General features: G+C 43.9%; 1 protein-coding gene across 1 annotated transcript; it reads right to left on the reverse strand.

Moving 5' to 3' along the window:
• On the reverse strand, window positions 1-22,383 carry LOC147435981 (BTB/POZ domain-containing protein). The gene is made up of 3 exons (XM_086488887.1): window positions 22,047-22,383; window positions 21,597-21,702; window positions 1-419 (listed from the first exon to the last, which is right to left on the reverse strand). Exons 1-3 carry the CDS (start codon window positions 22,156-22,158, stop codon window positions 341-343), a joined length of 297 nt encoding a protein of 98 aa, XP_086345013.1. The 5' UTR covers window positions 22,159-22,383; the 3' UTR covers window positions 1-340.
• Between the last annotated feature and the right edge of the window lie 660 nt (window positions 22,384-23,043).

Consider the following 23,043-nt stretch of genomic DNA (forward strand, 5'->3'; position numbering starts at 1 on the left):
GGCTTGAAAGAATGAAATCAATAGAAAGGAAGAAGATGGGCATACAAGCCTGAGCACTAAGATAGGGGAAATGCTAGTGCACACACACCACACACGCACACATCATAAAACGTTCTATTTGCCACATACAAAGCCCAACATTGCAAGTAGAAAGTTATCCACCATAGTTGGCCAGTTGTGTATTATAGGCGAGTAGACTAACTACTAGCCAAACAGGGCTTGCGCTTTACATTTGATATCTAACTATATTCATTGGAAGGCAAACGACCAGTCCTCTACAAAAATATACATGGAGCCCTTCGACACACCGAGAGGATTGCTTGTCCAAATACAACAGGCTTTATGTGTGTAGATAGTTGGCAGCCATCATCAACTCTAAAGTAATTTCAGGTTCAATCGGAAATTCAACCTCCTTGCCACTGCAAAAAATAGAAAACAAGACTTAAAAATTGCACTAGAGCTGCAGCACACCATATAACAACCAAACAAAACGGGAAGAAAAGGGAAAATTACCAAAATATCCCTGAAACTTGTTAAAATTCCCCTCAAATGTTAAAAATTCCCAAAAATACTCTGATACCAAATTTTGAATATCAATTTTTGCATGATTTCTTCTCTTTGACAAGAGAATAGAAATCTCTCTTTAAATGTCTTAAAAAAATTATCACCAATGAGCTCACAAATGGAGGCATGTGGGTCTACATTTAATGAACCATTTCATCTCGAGAGCCCTTAGTACAATTATCTTCTGTTGAAGCAGACCCAATCTTCCTATGAAGCGTTTACCACAAAAAGTCTGTTTCTGATATTGACAAGGGGTACTTTGGGAATTTTGGAAAAAATGTGGGCAGTTTGGGAATTTTTGGCAAAATATGACATGTATTTTTGGAATCATTGAAAATTCAGGGGCATTTTCTGATTTCAACAAATTTCCGGGGCATTTCATATTTTCCCAAATAAAAATGGGTAACCCAACCACAGAACTGTGAAGTCGAGAGCAGGACTACATATACAAGATACCTGCACAATTAGACCAAGGCCAAAATATCCACGAATAGAAAGCAAGGAACACAGCCCGAAAAAAAAATCATGGTGACCTCTTTGAAAACAGCAAGCAGGATGGTGAGACTCCTCAGAGGGTTAACCCTGGCAACTGAGAAAGATTCTAATCCAGTGACAATGTTGATTTGGTAATATGGGCTTGATGATGATGATTATGGCATTTTCTTACGGATGGGCTGTTGATGTGGCAATCCGGACGCAGATGACAATATGGTAGTTTGCATGAAGGTGATAATATGGCAGTACGCATTATAAATGCTTATAAGTGAACACCTTACGAGGGCTAATGTACGTACAACATAGTCATGAGAAAACTTTGTTTCGGGGCCCTTCAAAAGGTCATTGTAGTTTATAAGAGGAGGAAAATTAAATAAGGACGCCTCATAATTCGACACCTTTTCTAGGTGTTTGCAGACTCTGTGCTCCATTGGGTCTTGGATCTTGAGTTCATGGACAAAAAGCCAATGTCCAACCTATTCATAACATTCATGCAAGAAGGTAGCATACAGAAATGAGGCACACAAGCACATATATATGCTACGCAATAATGCAGTGCAACATCAGTATGGACAGTCTCCGTTTGTGAGCCTAACAGCCTATGACTAGAGTACGTACCCGCACAAGTACACAACAGTACTAGACCCTACGGAATGTGCGCTCAAGTCCCAACAAAAAGCCATTCCGCGCATGAATTCAAGGTCGAAGACCTGACGAACCACAAAGTCTAGGAGCACCTAGAAAAAACTGTCGAATTATGAGGTGTCTTCATTAAATTTTTCTTCTTTGCAAATATCCATATAACCGACAATGACGGAGTAGTCAAAAGGGTGACTGATAACAATTGACATTGAGCTTCTGTCCGATCATTAGTGCATTCTTTGTAAGTTTGTCGAGCTATCAGGATGGGCATGCTATCAATCTGTGACATCCACCCCTTAAAAATGGACTAATGCCCCTCAATTGCCCTTATCAAAAGGAACATAGCACAAACAACCTATGGACACCAACACCATGTAGACATACTTGGCACCACTCATACCAAACAATACACTCATGACACACACACTCTAGAGCATGCAAGAATCTTTGGTCTAGCATTTAACAATGAACCTTAGGGCCTAGTCCAATATTTCACAATGGACTCATCCAGATGTTCAGATGCATTGGCAAATCAAAGATGCGATATTGTAGACATTTATCTTACAAACTAAATCACGTCTCAAATTTTATCTCAACTGAATATCTCAAGGGTTTAGATTGTTGCAATTCAAGGTAAAGATCCAACAACTAGTCTACCTAGTCTTCCTCGTCCAACCACTAACATCCGAAGGCGAAAAATTCTTGAACTTCACAAACGAATCATTACTCTTTTCACTTCTCTTTCCTTGTGTGCCTAATCCTACTCTCATTGAAAAATCTCCTCTATTCCTTCAACTTCTAATTGCCCATGTGCAATCCTATTTGTCAAAAAATGGTGACGTGTTCCTACCGTACCCAACTGGAAGAGAAATCCCAATTGGAACCTAAGAAGATCCAATAGGAGTTAGCAATCCCGAGACCCAAAACTGGATAGAGAGGCTAACGATTTGTAGTGCAATTTGGACCGTACTCACGTATTGCTCATGTGGCAAGTTTTGGTTTGGTTGCTTTCTTCACAAGGCACACCTGCTAAAGAGGCCAATATTTGAGTGGGGAACATTGTGTCTCATCTCCGCTCTTTTGCTTCAGTTAAAGTTTAGTGACTTTGTCAATTCAATATTGTTGCACTATTTTAACCACCTCCTGGTACCTCTCTTTTCAACTCCTGCACCTCTTCTTTAAAAGGTCAAGAAGACTTGCATGGAAGGCATTGTCAATCATCCAATGATCTAAAAGTCCTAGTCTGAAAGAAAAATCATTAATCTTCTCAGTGCTTTGAAAAAGTCATAGTACCTCATATTGAGCTTTGAGTATACTTCTCCTTTCCCTTGACCTTCCTAAGTCTAGTGTCACAAATGTTGGCGTGTCAAGCCACTAGGATTGGGCACCCTAGTCCTAACATGCAAATTCTTGCCGAGGGGCCTCAACTCGGATGCAGAAATCTGAAAACGCAGGCTGCTCTGGTGCGATGGGCTGAATTCTGAAAACATTGGCTGTTTGGTGCAAAAACGCCAGAGTTGTTGTTGAGGTACTACGGGTACTTAGTACTTGTACTGCGGGTACTGACTGATGGTTGAGAAGTGACCCCTAGGGTCACTTACATATGGGGTAAAAGCTGGGTAGGGCAATGCCACTTAAAAACCCATGATTTCTAAATGATGGTAAATGTCACTTATTAATAAGTTGATGAACTACTAATAAGAGGTGAATCACATGCAGAGAAATACCTAGGCTAGGTACTAATGCAACTGTATGAAAACACTCCCCAATGCCTACATGTAGCAGCACTAGCTATGCTCATGTGCAATTAGAGGGCATGCAACTAATCTAAAGTGCTCGGACATGCACGTCCTACGTACAAGCTCACAAGGGTGCCGGAACACTTCCTAGGCTGTCCTAAACCCTAGAGATAGGAGTTAGCTCGTCCACATGCACGTAGGGTTAGATGTGCACGTGACAATCAATGTCAAACTCATTTGAGAGCAATGCAAATGCGAAAATCTGTTTGAAATAAACCTATGTGATCAGTGCTTGTCCTTACATTAATAAAGTTGTCCAATATTGTAAGGTGCAGCGGAAGTGAATGTTGAACTTTGCTCAAGATGAGTGCTTCGAACTATGCTCAAGGGTTCCTTTTACTTACAGAAGGGAGAGCTGAAACCGGCCTGTTTGATCCAAAAAGGGCGGTAGACTTTACTTTAAACCTTGATTTAGCTTTCACCCATTATTAGTCGTCTATTTTACCTGTACTTTCAAGACACAACAAAGGGGAGAGGGATACAGGCTGCTAGATTGCACCTGTATGAGTAGACAGACACCAGATTGGCCCCTAACTTAGGCGCCCCTTTCGGTATTTCTTTATTGTTCAAAAGAGGGAATAAACGCTGTGGTTCCTACAAGCTGCCCCGCACAAACTCGGCTGAATTTCCACTGTTCCAGCCCGATTTCGGCAGCATAACTGTACTAGAACCCTTCACGGTCAGTATTCCCACGCATTGACCGACTTTCCCGACGCATACGGGCACTTTGCAAAACCTGGCGAGAATCTGCAGCACGCTGAATTCTCTGTTTTCAGCCCTGAAAATGCTCCAGATCGCCTGTACAGCGGTCCCCTTGCGTCCCCGAACCTCCTGGGGGTATTAGGGTCCGTTTAGGGCCAAAACCCTAAACCTGCAAAAATACACAGCAGGCTGTAATTCACTGTTTCGGGCTCCGTTTCGCGTGCCGGTCGCATCCCTAGCAAGTCCTCGAGCTCCCGCACCTGTAGGGCTACTTGCCCTTTGAATTGGACGAGATTTCTGGCGTGAAACCTCTCCGAATTCACCTGTACCTGCGGGGGGATTAGCCGCTAGCTAATCCAGTACCTGTGCAAGAGGCTCTTGCCTCGGCAATCGCGCATGAACCCACACAACTGTACATTGGTCAAATGAAGAGCCCACTAGAGGGGCATAACATACTGCCAAAGGGGAGAGAGAGGGCAGTGCGTAGCGTGCAGGGCATCACTCCTGGCACCGCACTGTGCATAAGAGGGAAAGCAAGCACTCCATAGCTCTTAACCTGTGACAGAGACTTGCAAAATGAGCCTCCCAACTATAAATCACGTTTTTGCCTTCTCTATAAGTAGTAAACTGGCCTCAGAGTGCCAAGTGTCACTCATTTGTGCATTTTCCCGCTTTAGACCCTCGGGTCTAAAAATATCTCACCTGCAGCCTCTGTTGACTTGGCCACAGAGTAACAAAATGATCCCCATGTCAAACTGCACGTAATGACGCGAAGACATTTTCAGGTCCCAAAATAGCAGTTCCCTAAATTTTAGGAGATGCTGCCATTGTATCTTTCTAGGTCATCCGACCCTCTTTGTACACTGTGGCCACATCCAAAACTGAAATGTAGCCTCTGTAGCAAAGGATTCCACTTTGGCTAGTCAATGACCCCACTTGGCTAACCATAGTCCTTGTCCAACCTTAGTGCTCTCTTGCCCTCAGGCCCGGACTCCCTCTGGACAGTTCCACACTAGCTATGCAATGCAGGGCAGTTAGATTTCCCGAGGGGTGTTTCCAAAAAGTGAAAGTAAATAGATAATAAGAAAGAAATCAACAAAAAGGATAGATAGTAGTCACACGCTGGTGACATACCCCCCTCTTGAAATCTCAAACGTCCTCGTTTGCATCTATGTCGTACATGCTTACTGTCAACACCTGTCGACACATATACGACACATACATGCTCATTGTCAATCCTGGTGTATTCAACACCTCGTCGACTCATGTATTGCCTGCGTGTGAACCCTGTCCCAATGACATAGTGGTAGCTTCGCACTCTGCCATTGCTTTGAGTCACTAACTTTCCAATGACAAAATGGTAGCTGCACATTTTGCCACTGTCTTATAGTACACGTTGGATCCCGTAACACTTTCGAGCATACCCAAACCGACAGTTTAAGAATGCAGTTACACATGTACTCTTTAATAGAAGCAATCACTGTATCCTTGACAGACTGACAAGAAATACTCACTTCTATAGCACTAACCAAACTTTTGGACATTCCATAAGAGCAATTGCCAAACTGACAATCTGTACAGCTCTAACATTCATGTAACAGGTATTTCATTTGAGCTCACTTTAAATACCATGTACATCATTTGTTTCAGAAGCCATTGTCACACTGACAATCCATGTAGCTTTGAAACTCAAGGGGTCAAGGTAGGTTGCAAATCGAAGGCTTCCAGGTAAAGTGATAACACAGTTGGTGACTCTGCAAGTTCACCTTCTTCCATCCACTTAGCATCCATTGGTGGATAGTTTCTGAACTTTACCAAGTAACGCCTAGCAACCTTGCCTTTCACTTTCCTTTCTTTGTGTGCCAAAATCTGTTCAGGGACCAAGATTTCGTCAAGTTCCTCGACTTCCGGCTGATCTTCAGCTGGTATATCTTCTGGCACATCACCCACATAGGGTCTGAGAAGACTCACATGAAACGCATTGTGAATCTTCCAACTGTCAGGCAATTTCAGCCTATATGCAACATCACTGATTATGTCGCACACTTGAAAAGGCCCATAGTAACGCATGCTGAGCTTTGGAAACACTCTTTCCTTGCCCTTCATCTTCTTTAACCTTGCCTTTTCAAAGCGTAAAAGCACCCAATCACCAAGTGAATATACTACTTCACGACGGTGACGATCAGCTGCTTTCTTTTGCTTTGCCTGAGTCCTTTCTAAGGCCACTTTGACCTTCTTGTACATTTCATCCATGTCTTGAACATACTTATCTGCTTCAAATATCTTGTCCTTTGTATGCAGTATGGGAGGAACTTTCTTGCCACCTTCAACTATCTCAAAAGGTGCCTTGCCAGTTGATGAATGCACTGTATTATTGTATGCATACTCCACCAATGGCAAATACTGCTCCCACTTTCCTTTATGCTCTGACACATAGCACTTCAGCAGATCTAGGACAGTAGAATTTGCCTCTTCTGACTGCCCATCTGTTTGAGGATGAAATGACGAAGAGAATTTGAGCGTGGTGCCCATATTCTCAAACAAACCTCTCCAGAACAAACTTGTCATGCGTGGATCACGGTCGCTAACAATCGACTGTGGCATGCCATGATACTTGAAAATATTGCTCATAAACAAGCGTGCCATCTGATCTGGCTTTATCTTCTTCCTGACAGGAATAAAATGAGCCTGTTTGCTGAATCTGCAAATAATCGTCCAAATACCATCATTTCCTGTCTGCGTTCTTGGAAGATCAAAGATAAAATCCATAGCAATACTTTCCCATGGTTTATCTGGAATAGGTAGTGGTTGCAATAACCCTGGTGCCTTTTGCCTGTCAAACTTGACCTTTTGGCATATTAGGCATTCTCGCACAAAGGCATCCACATCCCTTCTCAATGTAGGCCAATAGAAGAATGTCTCAACCGCTTTAACTGTAGCATCGATACCACGATGCCCTGCATACGGTGGGACATGACTCTCTTCCATAACTTTGCGTCGCAATGGCTTTGTGACACACAATCTGCCATGCATCATCATGAACCCGTCTTTAAGAAGATAGTGTTCATGACGTTGTCCATCCATTAGTTGCTCGAAGACCCTTGCAAAATCTTCATCATTTGCATACTGTTCTCTCATATCATCAAGTTCATGATGATAAGGAATCGACACAGCTGAAATTTGTGGCTTCCTTGACAAGGCATCAGCCACAACGTTCTTCTTGCCTTCCACATGCACAATCTGAAAATGGAACATGGACAAGATATTTGCCCATCGCATATGCTTTTCAGATAACTTTGTCTGTGTCAAGAAGTATCGCAAGGTCTGATGGTCCGTTTGGACAACAAAGTCTGCACCTAGCAGGTAGTGTTTCCAACTTAAGAGCGCATGAATCACAGCCAGTAACTCTTTCTCATAGACCTGCATGGTCATCTCTGGCCCTTGCAAAATTCTGCTCTCATAGGCTACTACCCTGCCATCTTGCATTAGCACTGCACCAATGCTACTACCGCAGGCATCACACTGGACCACAAATGACTTCCTAAGATCCGGCAACACAATGACTGGATCTGAAGTCATCTTTTCCTTTAAGAGATTAAAAGCTGAAATCTCTTTCTGTGTCCATCTGAAGGTGACTGCCTTCTTTTGAAGAGCATGTAAAGGTGAAGCAATCTCAGCGAAATTTCGAATAAACCTTCTGTAATAGGAGCATAGTCCCAAAAAGCTTCGGACATCATGCACCGTCTTCAAATTTGGCCATGACTTGATCGCTTCGACTTTTGCAGGATCCATTCTGACACCATCCTTTGAGACAATGTGTCCCAGAAAGTGAATCTCTTCCAGAAAAAACTCACTTTTCTTTGCATTGATGAGCAACCTATGACTGCGTAGCTCTTTGAACACAATGGCCAAGTGATGCCTATGCTCCTCTTCATTCTTTGAGTAGACTATCATGTCATCAAAGAATGTACCAACAAACTGCTGGTGTGGACGGAAAATTCTGTCCATCATCCTATTGAACGTAGCAGGAGCATTTGTGAGACCAAAGGGCATCACTAAAAATTCGTAAAGGCCAAACGTTGTTCTAAAAGCAGTCTTGTGCACATCCTCTGATCTAATGCGGATCTGATGATACCCACTCTTTAGATCTATCCTGCTAAACATAGCTGCTCCTTCTAATTTGTCCATAATATCATCAATTCTAGGTATAGGGAACCTATTCTTGATGGTATTCTTGTTCAGTGCACGGTAGTCGATGCACATACGCCATGAGCCATCCTTTTTCTGCACCAACAACACTGGAGAACAGAATGGAGATGAACTGGGCTGAATCAGCCCTTTTTCTAACAGCTCCTGTACTTGGCCCATTATCTCTTTCTGCTGAGCCGCACTAACCCTGTACGGAGGCTTATTTGGTGGGCTACAGCCTGGCACCAAATCTATCGCATGGTCCTCGGGTCTCTCTGGCGGTAATTGAGACGGTAATGAATCGGAAAAACAGTCACTATACTGTTGTAAAAACATTGACCTTTCTTTATCTAGCACAGATAAATTTGATTCATCACAATCTGACACTTCACGTGCAAAAACCAAGTACGCAGAAAGATGCTTTTTCATTACAGAAGTAATAACAGAAGCTGATACAGTAGGAATAGACTCCCCTTTAAGCTTTACATCCAGAATGTGAGTCTTTCCCCTGCTCTGTACAGTGATCTTTTTGTTGTAGGCATCCATGATTCCCTGTACACGAAATAACCAAGGAATACCTAACAACACATCACATCCGTCCAGTGGCATGATGTAAAATTCTTCAGCATCTACATAGGACTGGATATGTAGACGCAACTTTCCGATGATGGGTGTCACAGCCTCTGTATGGCCAGGACATGCCAAACCTGCCTCTGCTGTATACCCCATCTCTTCAGGTCTGATTCCCAACTTTGAAGCCAATTCTGGGGAAATGAAGTTGGCTTTGGCACCTGGATCAAAGAAGATAAGCACTGTTTGATCCCTAACCTTTCCCCATGCTCTGCAAAGCTCACTTGCATCTGAATTTGGCTTGTCGCCCACCATATCTGGCACTAGACCAGCCATGGGCTTCTTTCCTTTCTTGTCTTCCTTGTCTTCAGAATCAGCTGGCCTTTTCTTTGTAGGACAGTTGTAAGCAATGTGGCCAGGCTGCTCACATATAAAGCATTTGTTCTCTGTCCTCAGGACCTTCTTTTGCTCTTCTGACTTGCGAGGAAAACGTCTTTTCCATTTCTTTGCTGGTCCTTTTTCTGATTCAGCCGTAGCTTTGTCTTTCCCTGCGTTGGCTGACTCCTGAGTCCCTTTAGGAGCCTCATTGGGAACGTGCTTCTTGGCTGAATTTTTCTTGCCTGATCCTGCCTTGACGCCAGTGTTAAATTCACAATCTTCTCCCTTGAGCAAACCATTGCCAGTGTTTGCTATCTCGATGAGCTGTGTCAAAGTAGTGACTTTTGTCTTCGTACAGTACTTTCTCAATCCTTTAGGTAGGCCACAACAGTATTTTTCAATCTGTTCTGTCAATGGCACAAACCTATAGGAAGTTACTGGAAGTAGAGCTTTCCAAAACTTCCGATTGTAATCATCCAGATTTCTGCAAGTGGCAGCATTAAGCTGGTGCCATTCTGTCATGACATCTGCTTCGAAATCATCAGATAACCATGCTGCTGCAAAAATCTGCTTGAAGTAAATCCATGTGGACGGAGCTTGCCCTTGAAGCAATAAAGTTGTCCACCATTGTCCCGCATTCCCTGTCAAGAAAGTGGCTGCCTTGCGGACCTTTGAAGCCTCTGTAAAGTTTCCCCCTGCATAGGCCTTATCAAACTGTTGGAGGAATGAAAGAGCCTTCTTCCTGTCATCAAACCCTGTAAAGGTCGTGAATGACACTCCTTTGCCACCTTCTTTGTACGGAGTTGGCCTCTCCAGCGGCGTTAAATTGTCATATGGAAGTGACTGAAACATGGGAACACTATTAGGGTTCATTTGTGTTCCTTGGCCGCTATTAACTTGACCTGGAAATGCCATATTTGGCTGCTGATTTGTAATTCCAGCCATACCAAAATTTGCTTGTGGCATCCCAAATTGTCCCTGAGTGCTTTGAAACCCTGGTTGCATACCCATGACACTGTACATGGGGTTAGGCATCATCGTTTGAGCACCCGCAAACACTGTTCCTGGCGTATAAAACTGATTTCCAGGTGCATGACCAGCCATGCTCTGAAATACCGATCCACCTCCAAAATAGCCAGGGTGTACTGAAGGTGGTGGGAAGACCTGTTGCATAGCCTGTAAGTTGCTTCCCTGCCCATTAGAACCAGCTATAGGCTGCTGAAAGGTGGCGGGCTGAATTGGTACAGCTTGAAAAACTGGCATCTCAGCCACCTGTTCTTGCACCTTAGGCATACGTTGTGGAGACTGCATGTTCTCCGTCAAGTGTACAGGTGTTTCCATTGACTGTGCGGTATGAATCACCTGTGCTCGAGCCTTAACAGGCTTTTGAATATGATCCAGTGACCCAACTTGCTGAGACGGAACAGGAGGTTGCAGAAAGGCTAAAAACCTTGGGTTCTGCATTACTTGTGTGAACATAGCCACAGCAGTAGCCAACTGGGTCCTGAATATATCATCATCAGTCTGTGGTGGTCTTGAGGACTCACCCACTTCATGTGTCTGTTGACCCTGTGAAGAGGAAACCTCTTCAGTCACATCATCTGGTCTGTAAGCCATAATTACAATTCCCTGTGTCTGGTCTACGATCCCCTGTGTCTTCAAGCCCAAAACTGACCAAGGCTCACTTCTATGGGAAAAAGTGATTTAATCCCGTCGATGGAACCATGAAACCGGCCTGTTTGATCCAAAAAGGGCGGTAGACTTTACTTTAAACCTTGATTTAGCTTTCACCCATTATTAGTCGTCTATTTTACCTGTACTTTCAAGACACAACAAAGGGGAGAGGGATACAGGCTGCTAGATTGCACCTGTATGAGTAGACAGACACCAGATTGGCCCCTAACTTAGGCGCCCCTTTCGGTATTTCTTTATTGTTCAAAAGAGGGAATAAACGCTGTGGTTCCTACAAGCTGCCCCGCACAAACTCGGCTGAATTTCCACTGTTCCAGCCCGATTTCGGCAGCATAACTGTACTAGAACCCTTCACGGTCAGTATTCCCACGCATTGACCGACTTTCCCGACGCATACGGGCACTTTGCAAAACCTGGCGAGAATCTGCAGCACGCTGAATTCTCTGTTTTCAGCCCTGAAAATGCTCCAGATCGCCTGTACAGCGGTCCCCTTGCGTCCCCGAACCTCCTGGGGGTATTAGGGTCCGTTTAGGGCCAAAACCCTAAACCTGCAAAAATACACAGCAGGCTGTAATTCACTGTTTCGGGCTCCGTTTCGCGTGCCGGTCGCATCCCTAGCAAGTCCTCGAGCTCCCGCACCTGTAGGGCTACTTGCCCTTTGAATTGGACGAGATTTCTGGCGTGAAACCTCTCCGAATTCACCTGTACCTGCGGGGGGATTAGCCGCTAGCTAATCCAGTACCTGTGCAAGAGGCTCTTGCCTCGGCAATCGCGCATGAACCCACACAACTGTACATTGGTCAAATGAAGAGCCCACTAGAGGGGCATAACATACTGCCAAAGGGGAGAGAGAGGGCAGTGCGTAGCGTGCAGGGCATCACTCCTGGCACCGCACTGTGCATAAGAGGGAAAGCAAGCACTCCATAGCTCTTAACCTGTGACAGAGACTTGCAAAATGAGCCTCCCAACTATAAATCACGTTTTTGCCTTCTCTATAAGTAGTAAACTGGCCTCAGAGTGCCAAGTGTCACTCATTTGTGCATTTTCCCGCTTTAGACCCTCGGGTCTAAAAATATCTCACCTGCAGCCTCTGTTGACTTGGCCACAGAGTAACAAAATGATCCCCATGTCAAACTGCACGTAATGACGCGAAGACATTTTCAGGTCCCAAAATAGCAGTTCCCTAAATTTTAGGAGATGCTGCCATTGTATCTTTCTAGGTCATCCGACCCTCTTTGTACACTGTGGCCACATCCAAAACTGAAATGTAGCCTCTGTAGCAAAGGATTCCACTTTGGCTAGTCAATGACCCCACTTGGCTAACCATAGTCCTTGTCCAACCTTAGTGCTCTCTTGCCCTCAGGCCCGGACTCCCTCTGGACAGTTCCACACTAGCTATGCAATGCAGGGCAGTTAGATTTCCCGAGGGGTGTTTCCAAAAAGTGAAAGTAAATAGATAATAAGAAAGAAATCAACAAAAAGGATAGATAGTAGTCACACGCTGGTGACAGAGAGCCTTCCCTTCCTTTAGTGAGAGAGTGCATATGATCACAAACAAAGTGCTAAACACTGTGAATGAAGGTGCTGAGACTGAGAGATAGAGACAGAAAAATACAACACCAGAATGTTGTCAAACCCTCCTCCAAGGGCCCTACTCTCTATGGCGAGAGAGGTCTATGCTATTGATTGCACAAATCTCGTACAATGGTCTAGATGCAATGGACTTGCCGACGATGATGACGACGACGAGACGGGCTGAAAACTGAAAACGCTAGGGCTGAAATCTGCAAATCTTGTATCTGCTGAATTCTGACTCTGTGTCGATGACGATGACGACGACACGACGACGAAGTACTGAAAACGCAGATGCTGAAATCTGCGAATAGCAGGCTGAATCTGCTGAATCTGCAAACTCTGGCTGCTCTGACCGTGCGACGAGGATCTGCTGCAGGAAGGTGAGATCTGCGAGGTTTGGGGGCTGCGGTACGACGTCTGACTACTGAAAACGCTGATGCAAAAGTGGGTTCTGTCGCCAAGAAACTGCAAACGCCAGGGCTGATCTACTGTTCCAAAAATGAGAGGCTTGAGGGGGTATCTGCTGCAAAAACGTTAGGGAATCTGCTAATGTCAGGCTGATCTGCAACCTGCAAAAAGCTGGGGCTGATCTGTAGTTGCTGAAAACGCTAGGCTGATCTTGATGGCTGAAAAACGCTTAGTCCTCCTGTCGGTCTTGCTGAGAAGGTGCACTGCCAGAACTTGGTTCCCAGCTACCTCTTCTGCCAGAAAGTTATAGCGCTAGCTTTCTTATATATTTCCTTAGACAAATTGCTCTACCAAGTTTCCCAACAAAGTCACTTAATAATAATAAGTGAAAAATGGCTAAAATAGGGAAAATGGGTTCTATGCACTGTAAAATGCTCCTGATGGGTATTGACTGTAATCTGATGATCAGGCTGTGTGCAACCACCTGTAAGTGTCTAGACATGCACGGTCTGCCAATAGACTCACGTGACAACTATTGACGCGCATTTCCTTCTAAGACAGTGGCAGCTTTCCAAATCTTCAAAGCCTCTGTAAAACTCCCCCTTGCATATACAATATCAAATTGTTGGAGGAAGGTAAGAGCCTTTATCTTGTCATCAAAACCACTGAAAGTGTTGAATTTTACATCTGCACCTTCTTTGTATGGTTCTAGCTTGTCAAGCACAATCAAATTGTCATGAGGAAGTGTCTGCAACATGGATACATTGGTTGGAACCATTTGTATTCCTTGGCCATTAACATTTTGGTATTTGTTTGTTGATTGGAAAATCAAGCGATACCAAAATTGCCTTGTGGCACCCCAAACCGAAACCCTGGCAACCCTGGTTGTAAGCCAACAATACCATACATGGGGTTTGGCATCATGCCTTGCATAACCCCAAACACTGTTCCTGGCGTATACTATTGATTTCCAAGCGCATAACCATCCATGCTTTGAAACACATATCCGCCTCCAAAATTCACAAGTTGTACCATAGGTGGTGGAAATACCTAATGCATAGCCTGGAAAGTACTTCCCTATCCATTTAGACTAACATTTGGACGTTGAAAAGTGACTAGCTGACCTAGTATATCTTGAGGAATTGGCGTGGCGAGGACAAAAAGGGTTTTCCTTGGAGCCTTCGGGAACTCCACAACATGAGAATGCTCTCTCTCTTGTTGGGACACATTTGGAAGCTACCAATGAGCCTCAACAAGCTCTACTCGATAAGAATGTTAGCCTTACCTGTTGTGACATTGGTGGAACTTGTAGAAACTCCATAAACCTCGGATTTTGCATCAGCTGGCTAAACACCTTCACAACAACTACCAATTGTGTCCTAAACACATCCTCATCTAGTTAACCAATCATTATCCTTTGAACTTGTGACGCATTCACATCAATAAAAGGTACAAACAATGGTGGCCGTGAACTTTCACCAACCTCATGCACTGTAGGAATAGCATGTCTATCCTGTGAGAAGAACCCTCTTCTTTGGTGTCATCCATCCTGTTACCCATAATGAATTCCAAGTTCATGTACTTTGTGTCTTCACCCAAAACAAACTAAGGCTCACTTCTTGAGGAAAAAGTGATGCTATCCAAGCAACGAAACCATGAAACCGGCTTATAGCCTCACTGAAGGGCGGTGAACATTAGCTTTCACCCAAAACTATGTTATCTAACTTTACCTATACTCTATGACACAAAGTAACTTCATAATTCTCTGTTTTTGGCCTCTAAATTGCACCAAAACACCTGTTCGATGATTCCATAGCTTCCGTGAAGCTCCCCAGACATTTAGGCCAAAGTTACTTGGAATGGGAACGGGGAACGGAAACAGGGGGCTCCAGAACGTATAGACGGGGACCGGAACAGGAACGCCGAAACGGTCCACACCAAAACGCTGAAATTAGCCTCAAAACAACCTATAAGTTAAGAAACAACTATAAGCCAAGCTTCTAACACCTACTTGGGACAATTAGAATCATGTTCAAGCATGTTTCAAGTTTCAACATGTCACTTGTGCGCGTTAGTGGTTGCGGACGTAAATTCAATTTATCGGGGTTGTAGACACCTCACAACATACTAAGCGCATCACAAATAACATTACCTAAGAAGTGCAAAGATTGAAGAGCTCAATAGACAGAAAGACGGAGTAAAAACTTAAAAGACTATGACTATAAATTCAAGTGTGGCTTATAAGGCCAGCCAAGGTGCTACAAAAAGGTAAGCACTGAGAAACGATAAGAGTCGAGGCTCAAGAGTAAAGACTAGCCACTAGGGACTCAAGAGCTCAATACATACATCCCAAAATGCCATAATGGAAACATGTCAAGGCCCAAGGGCCAAGGCTCAAGGACCAGTGGTAGAAGAGTCAGCCTGTCAATCTGTAGTGTGTCATGGAGATCATGAATGTCATCCCAATCCTCATCCCCAACAGGCTCGTCCGCATCATCCACTTCATGTAAAACCTCTGTAGATCCACCCTCCCTAAGTATCTCCGCCTATGCCTCCATCTCCCACTGTAGAAAGGGATCTGATCCTTTGGATGCCGACTTGCAAAGCATACGCAAGTTTGCACTCACAAATACAAGATCATTTGCTTTCTCCACTGCAAGTCGGTTTCTCTTCTTGAATGCAACGTGGATGTAAACACTCCACAATTGCTCCAAGAAGAGGAGCTAACCACGTGGCTGAGAATGCAGATAGCTAGTCGCTGCAACTCTAGCCTATCTGAGCCAGTCCTGCCACCACAAAACTGAGGAGATCTTGGTGCGATCAACTTGGGCATCGGCAAGCCCAAATGATCCTCGCATATCACTGTACATAGCAAGTTGATCCTTGATTTTGCAGCGCTCTTCTCAATCAAGGTGAAACATGGTCAAGATCTCCTTCCATTGCTTGGTCAATCGTCACCTCCCCATCATGCTCATGTCCTGCACCTTGAAACTCAAGATCCAACACGAAAGCCGCACCATGGAAAGGGGAAGCATACGCGTCCCATCTGCTCTGACAATGCAGGCTAATCTCCTTAAACCTATCTGCATCTGGCTCAAGTGTTTGGAGGGCCTCCACCATGCGATCCATGGCCTCATAAACCTTGCCAATGCAAGGTTGCATGCCATCAACTACTCGAAGCAAGTGGAGTACCGGCTGTACCATTTGGTCTATAGTCTTCAGTGACTCCCAAAATTGGGGATCCTCTGACTTGCTTGCACATAAGATCCCTGCGACTAAACCTGCGTAGGATGAGGAAGTGTACTCCGTACTGACGAGGGTCTCCCGCACTGCACTCACATTCGCATAGGCGATGAACCATTAGATAGTTGTAGGCAAAGTGGGTCTCACAATACTTCAAGAGAACCTTGCCCCCTGACCGCTTCAAGAATGCAGCACGAAGGAGATTGTGATTGTTGATGAAGGACACTAGCTTGGACGCACTTGTAATGAAAGGCTCAATCCAAGGTAGGCGTCCTATATCCTTTAAAAGGTTGTTGAGACAATGTGCCATACAAAATGACACTTTGACGCGGGGATACATGTCCTCCAAAATGGCGTCGGTTGCCCTGTTTAATGCCTCCCCATCCGTGACAAGCTGCAACACCACCTCTGGGCCAATGATCTCTATGGCAAACGCCCACTCTCCTGCAAGCACATCGGCGGATTTCCCTGTTTCTGTGGTGTCATGTGAGTGGGCAAAGTACATCTCTCCCTTGCAATAAGCCACAAGCCCATGAATGGATCTTCTCTTGGTGTCGCTCCATCCATCTGCAATGAGTTACTCCATACTTGGCCCATTGTCGCTTCATGTTTACGGCTGTCATCTCCACAACGGCCTTCTCTCTATCAAGAAGAGTAGTACGGAGGGCCTCTAAAGTGGGTGGCACGTAGCGTGGCCCGTAATCCCCAATCCTTGTGCACATTGCCTTGAAGTAGTCCGACCTATACAATGTACATGTCACAAAGGTCAAAAGTGAAGACAATGTAAATTGGAAAACAAACATACTAGTTATGGTCATGATATGAAAGAGCATTGAGAACTTGGAACTTACCGAGCCTTTACGAAAGGGATATGATCGTGAATAAAAAAGCGGGCAACGGTGACATCCACATCCTCTTTCTTTCTTGGATCCCATGACGCATCTAGAGTTCGTTGACGATGGGTGGGATAAGAGGGAGTGATCGTTTGAAATGATGATTAAACCGCCGCACTACTACCTCCAACGGAAGCGTGCGAATGAGTGGTAGAAGAAGGAAAAAACAAGTGATTGGGGTCAATGGCTTTCCGCTTGGATCCATCATTTGCTTTGGCTCTTATGATGGCATCCTTGATCTCAAGCTCCTTCTTCTTCTCAGCCATCACATTACTGCAATGCTTCACTTGCTCCCCCACTATGTGAAGGAGATGTGCTCAAACCTTGCTTGTTCCGGATTTGCGTTGAAAGCTACATAGTTTGCACGTCCATGATCTTGCACCGCTTTCTTTGCCCAAGACTTCGGAGTGCACCTCATCCCCACCATGAAGGCTCATCCTTCTTTCCTCTCTTACCAACCGAGGGACCTTCATTTGATGCGGAAGCTTGTGCCATATTGATGGCGCTTGAGACTTGAGACTTGAGGCTTGAAACTCGAGAGAGGGATGGAGGGATGGAGCTTGAGAGAGGGATGCAATGAAGGAAATTGGAATGGAGCTTGCAAGTTGCGAGAGGGATGAAGCTTCAAGCTTGAGAGCTTGTGGCTTCGAGCTTGAGAGAGAGGGTGAAAGTGGCTTGAAGCTTCAAGCTTGAGAGAGGGTGTGAGAGTGGCTTCAAGCTTCAAGCTTGAGAGGGAGGGTGAGACTCGAGAGTGTGGCTTCAAGACTCAAGTAGCAATGCGGGAGAGTGAGGGCTATGAAATTGTGAGGGGTGTGGATTAGCTTTTATAGGAGAAAAGAGTGAAGACCCCCCACACACACACCTCTAGTGTGAACCATCCCAAAAATGGGCGCTCCCAAAACTGCCGCCTATTTTTGAGATTTAAAAACTGCCCGCCCAAATTCAAATTTCAAAATCTGCCGCCCGTCCGTTCTGGCCCGTTCCGGCCGGCTGGAACACCGTTCTGATGGTACGTTCCGGAACCAGAACGCCGGCCCGTTCCCGTAGCCGTTTCCCCGGTTGGCCTTGCTTGGAACGCCGTTATGGAACGTTTTCCGCCTGTTCCTTGTTACGGTGATTTAGGCATCAAAATTGACCAAAACCCTAAACCTGTAAAAAAAAATTAGCGAGCTATAAAAAAAAAAAATTGCTTTGATTCACATGTCGATCGCTCCTATGAGTAGCCCTCATGCTCCCACACTTGTAGGGTTGGTTGCTCTTTGATTTATCGTTAGCGCATGTACCTACTTAAATTAGCAATTAGTTAACTCGACACATGTGCGGGAGACTCTTGCCTTGGCAAATGAGCATAGAATCCGACGACTGTACATAGCAGTTGGGCATCACGATTATGTATTCAAAAGGAAGAGGTGTGCACAAGAGAAAAATCATTGTGCTAAATAAGACAAAGGAGAAGGCAAGCTTTCCATTAAAGGTATGAACTTGCACCCACTACTCACACACGCTCACGTGCTCACAATGACACTCAAATCAACCCCAAATCCACTTGGGGACCTAACAAGTTGGTCAAGTGCTTCTCGTGCCTTCTCGAGCCTCTCGAGCTGAAGAGTAACCAATTTGCCCCCATTTGGTTTCATTCCTAAACCCCTCCAACTTGTGAAGTCTTGTCGAGGGGCCTAAAAGACTTTAAGTGAACGTAGCCACTTCTCTACCGGTCAGATTTCAGTGACAATTAACCCAAGCATCTAGTATTTGCCTGGCCTCGACTCCTGCGGGTGGAACTCTTGGCCAAGAGCCATTTCACATTTGCCATGCAATGTCCGGGCATTTGTGATTTCAAAAAGAGGGTCCCAAAAATCATGGGAAGAAAACCAACAAATAAAGTCTCAATCTACAGAATTTGTGTATGTGCACGGTATAGAGGCAAGAGCTGCTTTTACACGCCTTGAAGGCAGGCGTGCTGGAATAAAGCTAACAAAAAGCAAGGCATCGAAAATCAGTCCCCCCCCTCGCTTCTCTTTTAGGAGGCGACCCAGAAAAAAAGAAAGCTTGGACAGGTTTTTACAAGCGCCAGCTTTTTGTCCCATTAAAATACACAAAAAAATCTTTTTTTAATCGTCTATTTATAAAATCAGTCTAGAAAAAGAGACCCTCTGTGTTTAAAGAGAGAAAATTAGCAAATTCTAGAGAGAGATCCAAAATTCAGGTTAAGAGAGAAAATCGACATTCTCAAGAGAGAGAAAAGAGAACCTTAAAATCAATGCACAGCATAAAGGATTCTTGCTTTGGCGAAGAGATTGCCATGGACCACCTTCTAGAGAGAGAGAGTCTATGACTGGCCAAACGAACACAATGATTTGTTGCGTCTATGACATGGATGCAGAAACCCTTACCCTCACAGTAGTAGTCCAAGTTAATCTACCAATAGTATCCTATTCTCTTGAAAAATAAAATGCTTCGACATAGCCAACCATGCATGACTATTTCTCGTTCTAACCTAGTCTCTTGCATCACTTACACCTTCGCAACTCCATGCTTACACATATCCTATCAGCCTAAAGCTCAACACACCTGAACGATTTTGACGATCTAAGCAACCAAGACAATGCGTTTCATATTGGATGCATGGGAAGAAAACTTAAGCACATCCTCTCAAATCCCAAAAAAAAACCTTGATAGAAAAAATTTGGGCTTGCGAACAGATGCCCAAGCACATGATACAAAAAACTACACAAACACGAATGGCCCGCTTTGCGGTTTGCCAAATATGAGTTCCCTGATAGTAGAGAGAAAGTAATGAATCCCAACTCTCCGTGGAAAGAACCCTACGGTTGTCTGGCCGCTGCTCCCAGATGATATTCACCTTGAAAACATTCATTGTGAGCACAACACATCAAGGAGCACTGTTATGTTGCAAACCAGGCTCCAATTCAAAAAGTTGTGCAGCAGCTAATAAAAGTTGATTCAGAAGCACAACACAACCAAGAGAATAGTATCACCAATACAACTAGCATGAACATAAGAACTCACATATATACGATTTGTACGACATAAGAGATAGAAACACTAATGGACACTTTGAAGTTTGCAAAATATGAGTTCCTTCTCTCTGTGGAAAGAACCCTACGGTTGTCTGGCCGCTGCCCCAAAATGATTTTCCTCCGGAAGGCATTCAATGTAAGCACAACACATCGAGAAGCACTATTATGGTGCAAACAAGGCTCCAATCCGTATTACACCAAGGCTGATGACACTTTAGTACAATCATTTGTAGGTACAAAATACAGTAATTGACAACAATATAAATCAAGCCATTGGCAAAATTTTGACATGAATCCCATAGAAGTACTTCGATTACTGTGAGCATTACATGTGTTAAAAGTTTGATGCTATGATGTTCAAAAGCACTGCACTAAGGGAGAAAGACAGGGTGAACAAAACAAGACTTCAATCCTAGAGCTGCAGCACATCAGGCAAAGTATCAAATAGTTACAATAGACAAAAGTACAAAAAACCAAGTATTAGGAAAAGGAAAAAGTTCAATTCAAATATGCCCGCATGCTTTGGAAATAGAGCATAGAAGCAAAAATAGCACAAGAGACCTCACTAGAAAAGATAAGCATAATCCCAGGATCTCTAGTCCTCAGAAACTACCGTAATACATCAACTAGAGCAACAAAGAACAGAAATTTGCTACCATCTCATCACAAATAAGTAGACGAAGAGTCAATTTCATCCAGAAACAAGTGAAAATCAACTACACCTTCTCTGCTTCCAAAGAGGGAAGAAGGAGAAGGAAAGCACCTAAACATATTTGACAAAAGATGGGAACACTAAATATAGTAAACGATAAAAAAACTTTCATGAACACAAAAATCAACGGATTTCAACATGAATATAAATAAGCAGAATCCTGAGATCTGTATTCCTGAAAAATACCATGGTACATCAACCAGAGCAACAAGATTTTGCTACCATCTCATCACAAATAAGTAGACAAAGAGTCAATTTCATCCAAAAACAAGTAGAATTCAACTACACCTTCTTTGCTTCCAAAAAGGAAAGAAAGAGAAGGAAACCATCCAAACACATTTGACAAAAGACAGGAACAAGCAAAATAGGGGAAACAATAAAAAAACTTCCATGAACAAAAAATCAAAGGACTTCAACATGATATCCTTAGAAAGGCGAACAGTAATGCAAAGAATTAAGGTCACCCAGCACCTTCCACACCATATAAGTAAATACATTACAGAGTTAGAAACTCTATAAACTGGTTACAGCACAAAACTTTAAAAATCACTTCACCAAATCCAAGAAAAAACCATAAAAATCCTTCAAAGTAAACATGAGTAGAACAAAGAGACAAAAGTCTAATACTCCATATCCACAAATTTCAAGGCAGCGTTCTACATATTACCAAATCCAAGCAGACGGTGAGGAGTACCTCGAATACTGTAAGGACCAGTAAAAGTACTGGCACACTTTCTCCAGAATGCGGGTGCTAATTTCAGGGAACCGCACTTCACCAAACTCCCTTTCAGTAAATCCACCTACAGACATACCACGAATTATGAGAGGCTAGAATTACTCTCATTCACGCAATCTGAAAGTTCCTTAACTTGGTGAATAGCCTAGAACACCCTTAAACACAAAATGAATGCATATAAAACGAATCTTTCTTCTGAATCCGGTACAAGACGCGAACAATCCAACCCATTGTTCTCTTTCGGTAGCCAAAATATGGGAACAGCCACCTTACTACATCATGTTTCACAACTTCGGATGGACTGACAGTACCACCACGTCATGTACTGCGACTCAGATCAGCAAGTTTTCGTTTGAAGCTCTCTCTGTGGGGAAAGTAAAGTAATGTAGGGATTGTGAGAAAAAAAACCTGTAGAAGTAAGCATATTCTTGAGAGTATTGGAGACAAGGGCAGCCGATCTGTCAATCACAAACTCGAAACCCTCCGCACTAATCAGCTTCACCGTATCCTCCTTCCTCATCTTGAAATTGCGATGTGGGCCGAGACCAATGCAGCACAAACAACAACCCTAGCCCAACACACGCGAACGCGAATATAACCCTAACCCTCCTGACCCACCCAAAAATAACCCACAAAACACAATCGCGCGCGCGCACACACAGAGGCAGACAACCACAGATACAAATGTCGAAGTCTACCCGCGCGAGCAAACGCAGAATGAGCCAACTTAAGCCATACGCTCCATAAGCAATGGACGCTGGAGGCACGGAGCAAATCTATTACTCTGTTCGGCCCCTGAAATTTGTGGTAATTTAAAAACTGGTATAGCCTTGATTGGTAAGGTTTGGAAGAGGCAACAAATTTTAGTGAGCGCAAATAGCTGTTGTGGAAATGTTGGGTGGAAGGGGAAGGCAGAAGGAAGTCGCTGCCGTGCCAGTGCGGGTGGGAAGCTAGAGGGGATAAATTTTAACGATATTGAGCAGAAATGGAAGGAATGTGGATGGTAGACAAGGTAGTGAAATTCAATAGAAAGGAAGAGAAGGAATGTTTGTCTAACACATGGTTTATCTCACTTTTTCTCATCACAGAAAGTGAAAATGGGGAAGGGGAAGGGGAAGTGCACATAATACAAGATTTTGTTACTCGTAAATGAAGTTGACGGCTGTTTCGAGTGTGAACTCTTCATAGTTGCAATGTCTTTTTATAAATGTTGTCAAGTAAATGATTTCTTGAGGATGTACTTTGTGGAAGAGTAATGAAAATGGCCTATGAACTTTGAGAATATTGGAATTAACAGAATTAGAGTGAGCGTTTTTATGAGACTACTTTGAGAGCATAAAGGGTGAACTTAATTAGCGGTAGCAACATAACCATTAGACTTAATTAACTTGGCATGAACCATACT

The sequence above is a fragment of the Adiantum capillus-veneris genome, chromosome 18 (assembly GCF_014529385.1).
Source record: "Adiantum capillus-veneris isolate H3 chromosome 18, ASM1452938v2, whole genome shotgun sequence".
NCBI lineage: Eukaryota > Viridiplantae > Streptophyta > Polypodiopsida > Polypodiales > Pteridaceae > Adiantum > Adiantum capillus-veneris.

What these genes read in the sequence shown, in the direction of transcription:
- LOC147435981 (XM_086488887.1), bottom strand. Translation starts at nt 22,158, where the DNA reads ATGAGGAAGGAGGATACGGTGAAGCTGATTAGTGCGGAGGGTTTCGAG. An exon ending in GAATATGCTTACTTCTACAG is followed by an intron (nt 21,703 to 22,046) that starts GTTTTTTTTCTC and finishes GTATGTCTGTAG; the next exon opens with GTGGATTTACTGAAAGGGAG. An exon ending in TGGTCCTTACAGTATTCGAG is followed by an intron (nt 420 to 21,596) that starts GTACTCCTCACC and finishes TATTTTTTGCAG; the next exon opens with TGGCAAGGAGGTTGAATTTC.